General features: G+C 43.7%; 1 protein-coding gene across 1 annotated transcript in view; it reads left to right on the top strand.

Annotated features, from left to right (window-relative positions):
• INKA2 (inka box actin regulator 2) overlaps positions 1–15,448 on the top strand; it is a 30,701-nt gene extending 15,253 nt beyond the window's left edge. The window contains exon 2 of the mRNA XM_035122270.2: positions 13,403–15,448. Coding sequence (XP_034978161.2) covers positions 13,403–14,449 — 1,047 coding nt within the window. The 3' untranslated portion in view covers positions 14,450–15,448. The remainder of the gene's footprint in view (positions 1–13,402) is intronic.
• The last annotated feature ends 486 nt before the right edge of the window (positions 15,449–15,934 follow it).

Here is a 15,934-nt window from a genome sequence, read left to right as displayed (position 1 = left end):
TTGCTGATCTCCTCATAGGTTTATCTCCATCTCCTTCTGTTACTAGTTGTTGGTACATGGGCCATACTGTTTCTGTATTCCTTTTTTTCACTGCCATAACCTCCATGGGCAATACCCACTTAGGCATCTTAGGTCCAAGGAGCCATCTATATTTTATCCATATTTTATATATTGACTTCCTGACTATGTGGTTCAGGAAGTCTTTATGCACAGCCACTTTTTCATACAGCAAGTACGCATACCACCCATAATGGTTATTCCAACCTTCCAGGTCTAGGATTTCTGAGTAATTATCTTTCTGAACTAGGTCAAGCACTCAGACACAGGTAGCCTCTATCTTGTGCTTATTGCTATTCTTGGTCACAGGTGTAGGGATAGACAGATCACTCTGTTTCTAATCCAACTCAGTTTCACAGGTATTCATTCAGAGTGTTCTGCAGCCATTTCCACATCAATCTGATTCCACCCCACTTCAAACCACACCAAAATTAGAAATATTTCCCCTTCACAAATAGGCACTGAAAAACCTAAAGTTTTCATGTTATACATTATCCTAAACTATGCATTTCTTGTACATGATTTTTATATATACTTTTGGTTATGACTTGTAGAAGTCGGTTGGCTCATAACCGGTTGGCCCACCATCTGTTGTTGATACAACACCGCAGAGCAGGAATAAGGTGCAATCCGGACATCAACAGCCTAGGAGTCCCTTCTGAAAATTGTAGCCAAAGACAAGATCATGAATATGCCACGGTTAGCAGCCATTGTCTGTTTAGTACAGAGGCAGAATCTGAGATGGGTATGCCAATGTCTCTAGTTGTGGTGTTAATAAATGGGAAGGAGTGGTCTAGTGGAAGATTAGATGGGAGCAAGTGTGGGTGTTGGAAGTGGTAGGCGGAGGTCACCTAGGACGGAAGTCAACATCGCTCTCTTCCAAACGTTATATCTCTGCATGTATCGCAGCTTCAGAGATGGAACAATACCCCCCCCTGCGTTCTGTTCTGGTGATTCTCCACCCCACCCCATGCCCAGTGAATTTTGAGGGAGGAGAGGAAGCTCCATGGTACAATTGGAAGTCCTTGCACAGCACAGGGCTGGTTAGGTCAATCCAGCCCATAGAATTCAGGGAGAAACTAAGGCAAGGGTAGGGGAAGGGAACTTCAGGCCTAGGGATTCAATGTGGCCCTCCAAGTCACCCTATCTGGGTCCCTCCAAGTCACTCGCCCCAGACCGCACACCCTTCCCCATCACACCCCTCACTAACCCTGCTTTGAACCCTCCTCAAGAGTTTTGGCCGGGTGAAATGTGTTCTTGAAGTTCAAAAATGCATCTTGCTTCCCTAAATGAAGGATAGAGAGGTTTGCAAAAGTGAAATTTACATGCATTGCTTTGTTCACTTTTATCTCTGGCACCACCCACCAATGTCATGTGGCCCCCAGGAGGTTGTTAGAAGGGAACGTGGCCCTCAAGTCTGAAAACCTTTCCTTGCCCCTGCTTTAGGATATCTCAAGACCTAGGCCAGGTATCCCCAAACTTCGGCCCTCCAGATGTTTTGGACTACAATTCCCATCTTCCCCGACCACTGGTCCTGTTAGCTAGGGATCATGGGAGTTGTAGGCCAAAACATCTGGAGGGCTGCAGTTTGGGGATGCCTGGTTTAGAGGATGTGTCTTTGTTTTTGTTTTTGTTTTTGTTTTGTTCTTTGTTTTTGCCAAAAAGTTGATCTGAGAGATTGTTAATTCTTTTGCAAAGCATTTTTAGTGATTTAGCTCACGTGGTTTCAAAGGATACAAAGGAATCATAGAATTATAGAGTTGAAAGGAACCCCCAAAAGTCATATAGCCCAACTCCCTGCAATGCAGGAATCTCAACTAAAGCATCTGAGACAGGAATGGGTTGGTGCCACACATGCTGATGGGAATTTGAGACCAGTTCCTTTCTGAAGTGGAGTGTGGTATACAGGGGAGGGGGGAAGTTTTGCTAAGCACCAGGCTATTATCCCTCACATTTGGGGGGAGAGGACAGGTTAACTTATCTCCAAGAACTGCCATGAACATGAGCTTGGCAGTGTTCTACCCACCCCTGTCCTGTCCTGATCACAGTACAACAGAACATTCCTTGTGATGGAGAAAGTGCAGCTCCTTTATTTGTATGCCAGCTGTCTCCTCCTGGCTTCTGTGACACTCACTGGCTTCCATGTAGCAATTTGTACGTACACTTCACATGCTCGCAAAATACACTTCCTGAGGAGAGGCTGTCTGGGTGGCGTTCCAGTAAGATTTAGATGTTAACTCAATTAGCCACCGAGGCAATAGTGTGTAAATGCAGCTATAGTAATGTGCATTATCCTATTGACCTCCCATTACCATCTCTGCCTCTGCTGGCAGAATTCACAGCTGAAGAGCAATTGGGTTCACAAGTTGACAGCCCAGAATGGGATCAGTGAGAGGCAATGGCTTCTTTCCTTGTGGATGCAGCCTCACGTAATACACACAAAGACCTTTGCTCTTGAAAACACTTGGATTAATGTCTCTCTCAGCAAGAAATGGTTTGCTACCGTTCATAAATACGCCATTACTTATTTTTATGCTTGGGTAGTGTTAGATTATGAAGCGGCACATCAGAAATGTTTGTTGGACCATCTCTAGAGACACCCTAGGGATGTTTTAGCCCTTTCACCATCTAGAGATCACAAGGGGATGGGGCTTATTCAGAGCACCCAAAACCATGCCTGGTTTAATTTCAGCTTTTACATTTTTATATGGTTTGCCATCGCTTTATTTCTATTTTCAGAATTTGTATAGACAAGGAAGGTTCAGTCCAAAGGTCTCAGGCATAATTCTTGGCCATTGGCCACAACCTGATTATTTAAACTGTATGGTCAGCATTCTTCTACCTTAGGGAGATATTGGGGCTCCCAGCACCCCTAGCTCTCTGTTCTAGACCACCAACCTTGTAAAGTTAACTCTTTCTCCCTTCCAGTTGACCCTCCTTTATTGGCATCCTATATAACAGGCATCCCCAAACTTTTGCCCTCCAGATGTTTTGGACTACAATTCCCATCTTCCCCGACCACTGGTCCTGTTAGCTAGGGATCATGGGAGTTGTAGGCCAAAACATCTGGAGGGCCGCAGTTTGGGGATGCCTGCTATATACTAACAGATAATTCATTTCCCAAATGTGGCCAAATATGTAGCCAAAATGCTGCCATCAGCTCACAATAGAAACTGATCGGCAGACCCAGGTTTGCAGAAGTAGACATACCACCCCACGCCCAGAAAACCTTCAGGAACACCAGCGGGGAGGTTACGAGAAGGTCCCAACGCAGCTTACTAACTGAGCATGCTCAGTTGAATGGAATGCTGACTGCTTCGGATGGAATGAAAAAAATTGATGGGGAGAGGAAATGGAATGAAGGATACTGGAAAGGGCATGGCTACCTGGAACTCTTAACAGAAGTACTCCACGCTACTTGTTATTCATGAAATTCAGATAGCCATGTGCTGATACTCCTCCTCTTCTGAGGCAACCCTGGAAAGAGAGACAGGAAGGAGAACGCAATATCAGACTGGAAACCATGAACAGGAAACTTAGACAAGTCGATAATTGTTGCTTGTTAGTGTATGCTTAGGGGCAATTGTATCAGACATTGCGAAGGGTTGAGAGGGAGTAGCTTTGCATACTTAGTCAGATAAGGTCTGGATAAGGCCAGGAAGAAAGCTGAGTCAGCTACCCTGCCTTCGCCATTCCTCCGTAGGTCATGGAAATGCAGCTTGTAGCTTATCCATGTGGCGCCAACCTTAAACTACCTTTGACTCATATGGCTAAAAGGTAAAAGCTTTGGTGGATTACCATGCAGGGAAATGGGATTAGCACCCTTTGGCTAAATTCCCTTTGGTCTGTTACAAAGCTACAGAGAATTACCCAAGGCTCACTTAGTCCCAAACAGTTTGAAACTAGTTGTTAGCTCTGAGTCACTCCAGAGACGCACTCCACAAATCATGCAACATAGAACTTCTCAGTAAATCCACGCCAGGGGAAATGTAAAACTGGGACTGCATAGAGCTGCATCACAATTTTTTAGCTTAATTGTAGGATTAATTTAGGTGAGGGGGGGGGAGTTCTGACTTTCTAGCTAGCACCAGAAGCAACTCATCAGCGTAATCACACATAATGAGGAGGTACCCTTGCTGCAGGGTGAGAGCATCACTGACTTTAACACCTCCGGATATGTGCAGATCTGTACCCAGGAGTGTAAGTGTGCATGTTAGGTTTAGAAATGAACTAATGCAGGTTTAGAAATGAACTAAAATAGCTGCAGCACTTCATCGGTTAGTTCAATAAAACACTTTCAATTGATAAAAATGTGCATCAGGAATCGTACATTTTTTTATTTTAAAAACGTGTACAATTTTCAATGCATGTAATTCTAAAACCCTAGTAGGGTGGTCATTCCTATTGTATAAAGGCAGTCCTCAATTTGTAGGGCTGTCTAGTCCAATTCTGGCCTGGAGCCTAATTAATCATAGATTAATCAAAGATTGCCTGATTTAAATGCAGCTACAAGCTATAGTTATAACAATCCAGGAAGCGAGAGGGAATCCAAACACGTGGGGAAGGAGGATGTGAGTGGGTCCATAGCATAGTCACGATGGTCAAAGCATAGTCTGTCCATGACATCTAGAATGAACCTGAGATGATGAGTGGTCAGAGCTGAGAACACCCAGCTTCAAGTCTGATGTCCATGCTTTTGTTGATATTGCATTTGCATTTACAAGGCATTTACTGGTACCAAACCAGCGCAGAGAGTGGGTAGGCTCAACATCAAGGTGGTCCTCAGACACGTTTCTCTTCAGTTTTTTTCATTTCAAAGGGGCTGACACAGAAATACGTCTCAGTGGATTGTCCGTTTTGTTTTCTTAATTTTTGTCTCCTACTAGCAAACTCCAATATACATACTTCTTCACCACCCCGCCACTGCCAAAAAAAATCACCCGCATGGAATTGATGTCATTTCTGTAAAATCCTTTTGTGCTGATTATAGCATCCTTTTTGAATCATCCAAATATTGTTCGTTGAGAGTTGTGTTTCCTCCCCCTCTTTATTAAAAGCTGCCATAGCAATCCCCCGTTTCCTGTTCCCAGGGTTTCACTTAACAATAACTTCCTCTCACAACACCTCTTTCATCCAGGGGCTGGACATCTGTCTTCCTTCCAATTATGAGAAGCTTCTTCTGGCTTCTAGTTCAGCTGGGCCATGTTATCCCTCTTTTCCTCCATCTGTACCAAAATATTACCAGGGTCCCGGGCAGCACAGATGTGGTGACAAGCTGGAAACAAAAACAAATTTGTCTCAAGGGGATCGACTGACACTGAATTCCAGGGAAGCATTGCAAACGCTGGCTCTCTCACAAAAACAAATAGATCGACAGAGAGATAAGACACCAAGAGTTTAAAATGAGGTTCCCTTTTATGCTCATTTCCAGAGACTTGAAATGGTTGGTTAAGGTGGGAAAAGACAAATGGAGTAGACCAAGATGTTAACCTTAATTGGGTTTATGTCCTCAGAAAGGACATGTTTTGTTTTGATTAAATAAATATTACATTGAGATTAATATAGGCCTACCTGTACGCCGGCTCCCTCAGCCAGTAAAGCGAGATGAGCGCCGCAACCCCAGAATCGTCCGCGACTGGACCTAACGGTCAGGGGTCCCTTTACCTTTACCTTTTTACCTGATTCTGAAGGCGTGGGATCATAGCTGCCAAGTCTCCCGTATTTCCCGGGAAACCCCGTTTTTCCAGCCATTTCCCGCTGGCAGCCCGGATTGAAAAAAAAACCCGCAAATCCCCCGGATTCTTACCAGCCCGGGGAGGTTCCTTCTGTGCATGTCTGGAGTCTCTGGACATGCGCGGAAGCGATTTCTGGCGCTGCGGCCATTTTGGAAATGGGCAGAGCATGCGTAGAAGCGACTTCCAGTGCTGCTCTGCCCAGTTCCAAAATGGCCGCAGTGCGACTTCCGGTGCCGCGCTGCTGCCTATCCCGGATTTTTCAATCTGGGAGTTGGCACCTATCAGGGTGGATAAAAATCAATGATTTTTTTTAAAAAAAATCAAAAAAATCGGATTTTTTTGATTTAAATCAGATTTTTTTATTTAAATCAATTTTTTTGATTTAAATTGGATTTTTTAAAATAAAATGCTTTTTGAGGAAAATATATTACCATCCAAAGGTTATTCCATCATGAAATAAATATTAGTTTTTTAATTATGTAGAATAAGGTTGTATATGTTTAATTTTGGGGGTAAATAAATTCCATTAATCTATTCACAATGTCATGCTCTTCCAGAGGTTTTTGTAAGATTATTGGGCAGTTTCTCTGCCTACAAGATATTATCACAGATGCTTGGTTTACTTTTGCAGTTCTCAAAACTGAATTTGACTCAGCAGAGATCACATGCCTCTTCTTCACAGCAAAAATGTTATAACATGAACAGAGTTGAGAAAAAGACCTTAATCCTATTGTTCTACAAACCTATGAATACAGAAACAAGCCCTTCAGTGCTAAGTTTCAAGAAGTTCAGTGAATAGAATAGAAACAATATTTTTCTGATTGTTTGGAGTGGACAGTATTTATGTTTTTCATGTGTAGGCTGGGTTGACAGTCTAAGTTTCTTAAAATATATATATTTTGTTTTTGTTTAGCCAAATTAGTTAACAAACATGGATGTTTGTTTAAGCAAATAACATATGCTGTAATGTTATTGTTTCAGTTGAATAAATCTATTTAAATTATTATTATTAAGGTAATGATTATTTTTCTCCTTCCTAAGTACAACAGTAAAGTTGTCCGAATATGAATGATTAACCTATTAAACTGGGGATAAAAAACTAATATGAAAAGTTGTTATTCTAAAAATCTTCATCTACTTGCATTTTAAAGTTATACCAGCAAGAATTAGTCTTTATGTAGAAAACTATGATTTAAATCAAGCCTTACTGACTAGTGATTTAAATCGTGATTTAAATCGTGATTTAAATCAGTTTGATTTAAATCAAATCCACCCTGGCACCTATGCATGGGATAGTATCTGCATATTCAAGTGCCGGCTCTGCCGGGCTAACCAACCTGGTGTCCTCCAGATGTTGTTTGACTTCAAACACCCATCAGCCCCAGCAAATATGGCTGATCTTCATGGATGATGGGAGCGGTCCAACAACATTTGAAGGGCACCGTATTGGCTACCTTGTGCCTCTGACATCTAATTCCACTATGGCACGCTCTTGAGCTCTTCCCATATTATTCCCTTTGCATGTCCTGCCATTCCCATTTCTTCTTAGGTTAGATTGCACAAAGCAGAATCCATTGCTACAATCGTGCAAAAATGCAATTGCTTTGGATACAGCCTGTTTGATTTGTAAATATACACAGCATAAAATTCATGGAATTGATTTGCACAGCAGTTTAGATACAGCCATTTGTCGTTGGAACTTCAAAACCAGAGCCTGAATTCATCTCAGCCTATAACTTGTCTATGCTTAGCATATTTGTGTACCTTTTCTCTGGTTTTTTAGCTGAAAGTAAACAAAAAAACAATAGAGCTAACAACAGGCAAGAAAAATGTTTTGGGGTTTTTTTGCGTGTGGAGGTCCCCAAACCACCCTTAAATAAATCACAATGTAGACAGTATTAAGTTTAATGGTTTTTGGCATGAATTTGGCCACAACTTTATTAAATCCAAACCATGTGAGTGGTTGCGTAGGCATTGGTTCCCAACTGTCACCTAAGGACAGAACTATTAATAAAATAAAACTTGCCTTGTCAACACGGGGAAATCCCCACAGGGAGAGACGGGGACCGGGTGTACAGAACTCTCCCCTCTCCCTTCAGGCTCCCAGAGGCTTCAATATGCGGTCCTGGCCCCTACTTAGGGGTTACGGACACAGCATAGAGCCACTGTATTCCTGACCAGGATTTCCCCACCACTCAGGCATAAACTTGGGACCAACTAATCTTTAAGACCCTTAATACAAACAACATAACCAATGCCTAACCGCCAACCTTACAAGTTGTGACTATTTGCTATGCAGTAGGCGAAAACCCAAATGGCACCAGCCAATCAGCCAGATGGGAAAAATTCCTACCGGCCCCTGAATACAGGCGACCAAGAAAAGTCAAAGCAATGTCAACACAGAGGCCTAAAAACAGGGAGGGAGGGTGGGGATCAGAAACGCAGCCAAAGAGAAGGGTAAAGAAAAAACCCAACGTTTAAGCTTATATACCCCCAGTATTTGATTTACAACTTGCAACATACAAATATGCCCAACAACAGCCCCTTAACCAATAAAACGGTGGCCACTCATGCCCCCACCTTTACCATAGGCGTGGTTTTCCAGCCCCCACCGCAAATCGTGCTCTCTGCAATGGAGAACCCGTCTTGTCAACTGAAAAGAAACTTTTAAGTAGGAACTACTTTCTTGCTATATACACAAAAATCTAAGTCCGTTGCCATTCTGCAGTTTGTGTAGCTGCAGGTCTCATCCTCAGAAAATTACACAACTGGGAACAAAATGAGAACAAAATGGGCCAGGACTCACCTAAAACTAGCATAGACCTTAGGAGTATAGAACTGAATATTCTGCGTCTTTGCTTTTATGACTCTGTTTTGTTCCTGCAAAAGATACTTAGCTAGCATATGGAATACGGGGTTCTTACATTTCCCATGTGTAAGACCTTCAGAGCAAGTAGCGCAGGAAAATTCCTTTAGTAAATCCGTTAAATTTTTCAGGAGATGCCACTATATATACCTGTCAGTTTGCTTGATGAGAAGTTTATCTTCCGGGCACTTTATGTAACTATTGTGTCTGATTATATAAAGCTCACCTAAATAAAAAATGCCAGCTCTCCAATTAATTATGACCTTTGCATTCAGGCCTGGGCTGCAGAAGTTTCACTTGTGGTGAAAACAACACAAGTATGGATCCTAAGATGTTGTAGAAGAAACGGTCCCAGGGCTTTCAGTTTCTATCTGCACCCCAATGTCCATGGATCTCACTATCAGGCTGTGCAATAGGGTCAGATCAGGGCAGCAAGGGGCAAAACAAGAGAGCAAAAAGGCCATGGACTGTTTCTAGCATCCAAATCCCAACTCACACACAAAAAAACCAACACTTGGACTCAATCTTCTCAGGGCTGCATTCGCACTGTGAACAGGCTTCCCAAAGGCATTTGGTTGGTCGCTGTGAGGTTGTTGGACTAGATGGGCCATTGGCCTGATCCAGCAGGCTCTTCTGAACTTATGAGGGTTTTTGTTTCAAAAAAATCCACACACTGATGTTGGAATGTGGGGAACTGAACTTAAGACGGGGAGAAAAGAGAAATGGAAAGAAGCTGACATGGACAGATTTGCAAATAAGCAGTGAGAAGAGCGAGGAAAAGGAGCAGTAACTTCCGCATTCCTTGCGCTTTATGAGAGGGTGAGAAGCAGGGAGGATTGTGGCGAAGAGATGAGCTTCCAAAAACCCTGGTCCTAAATGTCTCATCTTAACAGCTGGAAGCCATTACTCCTGGAGTCAGCTAGTTAAAAGTGCATAACAATGAATAAGACATGTTTAGGGACCCGTTGTTAATTAGCCATTATTTTGAGTTCCCTTGCAGCTTTTACTGAGATGCTTTAGCTCACTTCACAGCACACCCCGCCTCGAAATGGCACACAGAATCTCTAGTGCTTTAAGACATTTTGCTGCGGGATGCCTTATGTAACAAGCCTTGCGTAACTTCTGCTAAAAGCACCTCCAGCAGCTTCGGGCTCGTTCTCTGAGGTTTTATGCCAAAATGCAAGTGAAGTTTGAAGTTAGTTTTTTTTAAAAAAAAATAAAATAAAAATCATAACATCAGAGTGGAACTATAAAGCTGGCATCCGTCTGCCTCGGGAGACAATAAAGGTTTGCGCCTTTGGGGGGTGAAGTCAAACTGTTGGAAGGTTATAGCACCTCCTGTGGCTGTAGAGACCGATACAGGAGAGGCATGTTTTGTTGCAGCTGGGGCAGATGAAGGCATCCAGCTGTCCTGCTGCAGGTGCACCATGACGTGTCTTCTCTCTGAGCATCCTTTGCACAGTTACACAAAAATAATGCACTTCGTCTGGAAGGGTGTGTGTGTGAAAATGTTTGCAAAACTCAGTGCCCTCGTTTGGCACTGCTAGATCCAGTCTGTGTTTGTGTGTGTGTGTGTGTGTGTGTATACACACACACTGTGCTCCCCCCCCCGAAAAATAGGTGCTGGTACTCACCATGCAGTTATAGTAAATGCCACACTTGGAAAACGAAAAACAGGTGCCGGTACTGCATACCCTTGAGAACCCCCTGAAAAACAACAACACTGTGTGTGTATATCCATCTCAGTGTGCCCATAAAAGAAAACCCAAATAGTTCTTGGACGACTTCTTTCTGCGGAGCCCAATCAGTCATGCTCAGGACCATTTGGCGTGACTGACAATGGTTGCCCAAGACCTCCAATGAAAGGCCTCGTTCCCAGCCTGGTTACTTAAGATATTTTAGCTGAATGGGGTAGAAGTAAAATTTGGGTATATATTCTGCCACTGGAATTCGTAAAAATGAAAGGAGAGAAATGTTTCCTGGCTAGGAATTAAGCTCAGGCCATAGTAGGGAGAGTGCGAAATCTGGACCATTGGACTCAACCCTTGTGCTCCTTTGTTATCATCTCCCTCTCTTGAGACAGACGCTGAGAATCAGCACGCCTGAAATATTAATAATTCCTAATAGGTCCTTGTCACATGAGGCGTGCTTTGTGATGATACCCCTCCTTCCTTCCCCCCCTCCCCAAAATGGGGGAGTTAATTGAATCAATGAAGTGAACAGCACAGCCATCCAGCATATGCCGGCTTCCCCTGTCAGCCCCAGTCATTACTGCAGGACCCATTGTCACTCCTCGTTGCTTGATTACACCACTTGGCCTGCGAGGGGATTTGATGGGAAGTGTCCAATGAGGGGCCAAGCTGTTTCCAAAGTCAGCTTTGCAAAGCCCCAGATAAAAGGGGGCTTCCCTTAATAAGGCAGGGAAAGGTTAGGACGAGAGGCATTACAGCAGATCTGGGAAGAGGTAAGGTGATAGTTTTCTCCGAGGCTTAGAGAACAGATGGGCTCCCAGGAGGTTCTGCATGTGGGTAACAGAAAGAGCTGTTTCTTTTCTAGGAACACGCTTATCACTTCTGCAGAAAGTCGGCAGAGCTTTTTGCAGCTTTGGCTACGAGCTAGCCAAGAAGCAGAGGGCTTTTAAAATTTAATCAGAAGTTAAGAGAAGCATCCTCTCTTTAAGCCTGGCAGCTCCTTGCTCTGATATGCTGGCAGGCAGCTGGGTTTCTTGCTCCTGCTTCAGCTGCCTCTGTATGTCCGGTTTTGAGCCTTCGTTATTGGAGAGGAACTTGCATGCTCCTGGGTGCATTTAGCGGTTTCAGCACGGTACAAGCCCCTCTGATCCTGACGAGATCTTGCGTTCTCTGCTCCCAAGGAAACGGCCGAACTGGCAGGCAGCAGAGCTAATGTAGTGAAATGATGGCAGATAATGCCTGGCAATGTAGCTGCCGGCCTTGCGCATGGGTGCAGATGCAGAGCAAGAGAGCCCTCCCCCCCCCAAACCCCCGCTTAAAGAGAATGCAGTGAGGTTTTGAACAATGCATGGTGATAACAAGACATGTAGACACAGGCTCAGCCATGAAACGGGTTGAAAAGCTAAGCACATCAAAGAGTTCCCGCTTCTCTCCTGCAGCTCTGTGCAAGAGAGAAAAAGAGGGTGTAGTGGCAGGCAGCTGTTAGGAAGTACGGCCCATTTGTTTTATGATGCCGTGTTGGGAATCAGATCTGATTCCTCTGTAAGGGAAAGCGTGCAGCGAAAGGGCAGAGTGGAGAATTTAGAAGCTGCAGAAAATAGCCGGCGTGTTTAGCATGGCAGGAAGGTAGCAAGAAATCCGTGCTAATGATAGGTCTAGTCTGGAAGCAAATGGGGGGGGGGGCGAAACCACCACCCCTCTTTTTCTTGTTTAAGTTTATAAACTTGTGTGCGTATTTAAAGCAATAATCTTTACTGATGATGGTCATAATAATCACTGTCATTGATAATATATTTTTGTCATTTCTTAGTCAGAAGTATATGAAGCTATGACTTGTGTTTTTGCAAACAGCAGATAAGGTGGTAAGTCTGCATTTGGACTGCACCATTTCACATTTAAGGTACAGGCTCAGATCACGGAAGGTTCTTCCATACAAAAACATCCCCTGCAGATGCAGAACTTTGCACATCATGTCTCCCTCCTGACATACTAGCCTTTTTTTGTGCATGGGATTTTTTGTATGGAGTATATAATCATGTGAGCCCCTGCCCACAGTTTGAAATGGTACTACCCATAGCCAGAACTAGGCCACTTTCTCGGGGTAATAGGGTTAATTTTTTATAAGGAATCTTCATGCTTGGTTGCATGCATGATATGATTTTTAAAAAAAAAAAAAAAAAACCAACACAACTGAATTTATATACTGTGCTTCCTCTGAAAGGAGCCCGGGGCAGCGTAGAAAAAAAGAAAACGAAAGATCACAGTTCTGCAAAAAATAATAATAATTGTGGGCATACCTCTGTGGAGGACTATGTGCTACCTACTCACTATCTGGGAAATGCCCAGGGAGCTGACTTGTAATACAGTGGTACCTCGGGTTACAAATGCTTCAGGTTACAAACGCTTCAAGTTACAGACTCCGCTAACCCAGAAATAGTACCTCGGGTTAAGAACTTTGCTTCAGGTTGAGAACAGAAATCGTGCTCCGGCAGCGCAGCAACAGCAGCAGGAGGCCCTATTAGTTAAAGTGGTGCTTCAGGTTAAGAACAGTTTCAGGTTAAGAACAGACCTCCAGAACGAATTAAGTTCTTAACCAGAGGTACCACTGTAGTGGAGTAGTTTGTTGTGCACACTGAAGAAGAATGAAACTGATGAAATGCAATCATATGCAGGTTGGCTGAAACATAGGAGATGATAGATAGATAGATAGATAGATAGATAGATAGATAGATAGATAGATAGATAGATAGATAGATAGACAGACAGACAGACAGACAGACAGACAGATAGAATAAAAACTGTATCAATAACCAGATCAGATTATACTGTACAGCTTTTAAATTCTTTGCAGTTCTGTGTCCTGCTGAAAACATAGAAAGAATCTAGCCTAGTAATGCATGATATTTATAGCTCTCTATATAAGGCCAGACAAGTAGAAGAGAACAGAGTTCACTTCTCTTTCTCTGTTGTCTCAGTGAGACCTGCTGTTGTCATTTGGCTTCTTCAGCACTAATTTGAAATCCTCTTTTTCTCCCCTCCCCCTCTCCTAACAGCTTTCCATGAAGGAGGTTGGGGACGGGCTACATGAACAGATGAACTGCATGATGGGTGCTCTGCAGGAGCTGAAACTCCTCCAGGTCCAGACAGCTTTGGAACAGCTGGAGATCTCAAGCAATCCAAGCCAGGTTCCAGGAATTGGCCAGCACCAATATTGTCAAAACAATTTGGAGGCACCCAGGGCAAGGTGTGAAGCCAGCAGACAGGGCGAGAAGCTGCTGGGAAGGAGCTACTTGCAGGACTGCAGTTCCTCAGCCTTTTCATGCTCTACTCAGGGGTCACAATCCGCCAGCCAGCTTCACCACATTACTTTGCCAGACAGTAGCCATGGATACATGGCTTCTTCCCTTAACAGCATAAGTAGTGAGGACTACTATCATGCGAGCGGACATTCATCAACAGTGAGCACGGCAGAGTACCATTCTCCGAGGACGTTTGAGTCGTCCAATGAGCACATGACGAGAAGCTGGTTTTCCCAAGACACAAACAGCTGGTCCGAGAGTAGATCGGGGTGCAGGGAATGTCAATTCTCTGATGAGACCAACGACTGGACTTCCTCGCTAATGTCTCAGAGCAGGAATCGACAGCCTCTCGTCTTGGGCGACAACATCTTTGCTGATTTGGTTGGAAACTGGTTGGATTTGCCTGAGATAGACAAAAAGGTGGAGAAGAACGAGACGACCCTGTCGAGCAGCAAGTCCCAGGAGTTTTGCAGAAAGTTCTCCCTCACGGCCAATATCTTTAAGAAGTTCTTAAGGAGCGTCAGGCCAGATAGAGACAGGTTGCTCAAGGAGAAGCCTTGCTGGCTGCCAACAGAAGATAAAGAGGCCGAAATCTTAAAGAGGCCCAAAAAGGCAAGCAAACAGAAGGGAACCTTTTACTTCCCGGTCCATGGGAACATAGCAAACTCACACGACAAAGCAGAAAGGTGCCAAAAGAAGGAAGCAGGCAAGGCCAAGGCCAAACACTGCACCAAGAAGATCCACAACACAATAGAACACACCCAGTCAGGGTTTGATTTTAACACAGCTGTATGGGTCTGAACTCCCCGAACTTGTCATCTCCTTTGCCTCCACCGTTCTGCCCCAATCAGGAGATAAAACAGCGAGAAAGGTGAAAGAAAAAGAGATTTGGCATGCATGGACTGGGGTGAGGAAAGGGAGGAGTTGATCTCCATACATTGACACAAATCACTTCCCAACTAACATCTGTTTGATAAAGGGAGTCAGTTTGTATGCAGAAACTCCCCAAGCTAATGCTTAAGAGAATCTTTCACAGTTTGGGGAAGGAGGGGGCACAGCAGGGTCTTAATTAGCTGTTCCTCTACACTCCCACTTTCATAGGCTTCAAGGTTGCCAAACATTTTCAGTTCATCTCTGATTCAGGTAGCAAGAGAATGTTACGTCTCAGTATGTGTGTGTGTGTGCGAGCTGGTGTTTGTGTGTCTTTACAATTTAACTCTGCTTTTTCCCTGTATGCACTAAATCCTGGATCATACTCCGGGCAAATGAATAAGCACTTGATAATTAAATTAAGAATGAGGGTTGGATTTGTAAGAAGAAGAGAGGCTGTGGGACATGATTTGAGTGAAGTTTGTACAACCACATTGCGTTTTGTCTGTTCTTTTTCTAAAACGTTTTTTCTGGCTCACCCCTCATGATCTGTACTGTACTAGAATGTGTCTAAGGAGTGCTATGTAGTGAGTAGACAACCCATCGCTGCAACTTTAGGGTTACCAAACATGCTTCACCTCTTCATTTTGCCCTCAAAGCCTTAAACTCTGATGCCACACTGAGGTCCCAAGTTGCAATAGACCTTTCCTTGACTTTATTGTTTCATTTTGCATTTCCTATTCTGTACGAGTTTAGTCTTGTGAGAAATTAGTTCTCCGGCGGTCAGCTCTTCAAGAGTTTGTTATTAATAAAGCGATGTTCCTCTCTCCACGTATGGCTTGGTGGGGCTGTTTGTGCATTGTGAGAAACTTGTGGAACAAGTTCGGTTCTGTAGGCAGAGAAGAAATTGCATGACCCTTGATGGCAGGAAGTTGAGGGTTCAGAAAAAAAACGGGAAAAGACCTCCATAATGGATATGTTGTTGGCAAATCTCTTGACTTTAACCTCGAGGAGGCCTTTCTTCTTGGCTATATTACTCTGGATATTCTTGTCATCATTCTTGTCTATTCCCCGCTTTGTACCTTGTTCTTTAGTCACAGCTATGGCACACATCACTTGATCATTATGTGGTTACTCAGCACTTAACTACTCACCGCTCCCCTGAAGCATCTTTAAAGTGACAGTGGGCGGTAGGTCTGTGGTGGTGGTTTCACTTGGTGTTGGGACTGGCCCTGAACTCCAAAACTCCACTGCTTAACACTTGGGCGGTCTTCTTAGGCCGTGCATTCCCCATCTGTAAAATGAAGAGTAGCTGCCTTAAACAGAACGCAGGTTCTGTTTAAGAATGAAGGCATAACAACACCCTGGGAAGCTGAATGGGTATACCAAAGTTTCTTTTCTTTCTAAGATTATAAT

This window comes from Zootoca vivipara, chromosome 7 (genome assembly GCF_963506605.1).
Source record: "Zootoca vivipara chromosome 7, rZooViv1.1, whole genome shotgun sequence".
In the NCBI taxonomy this organism is placed as follows: domain Eukaryota; kingdom Metazoa; phylum Chordata; class Lepidosauria; order Squamata; family Lacertidae; genus Zootoca; species Zootoca vivipara.
This window is presented reverse-complemented; position numbering and strand designations above follow the sequence as displayed.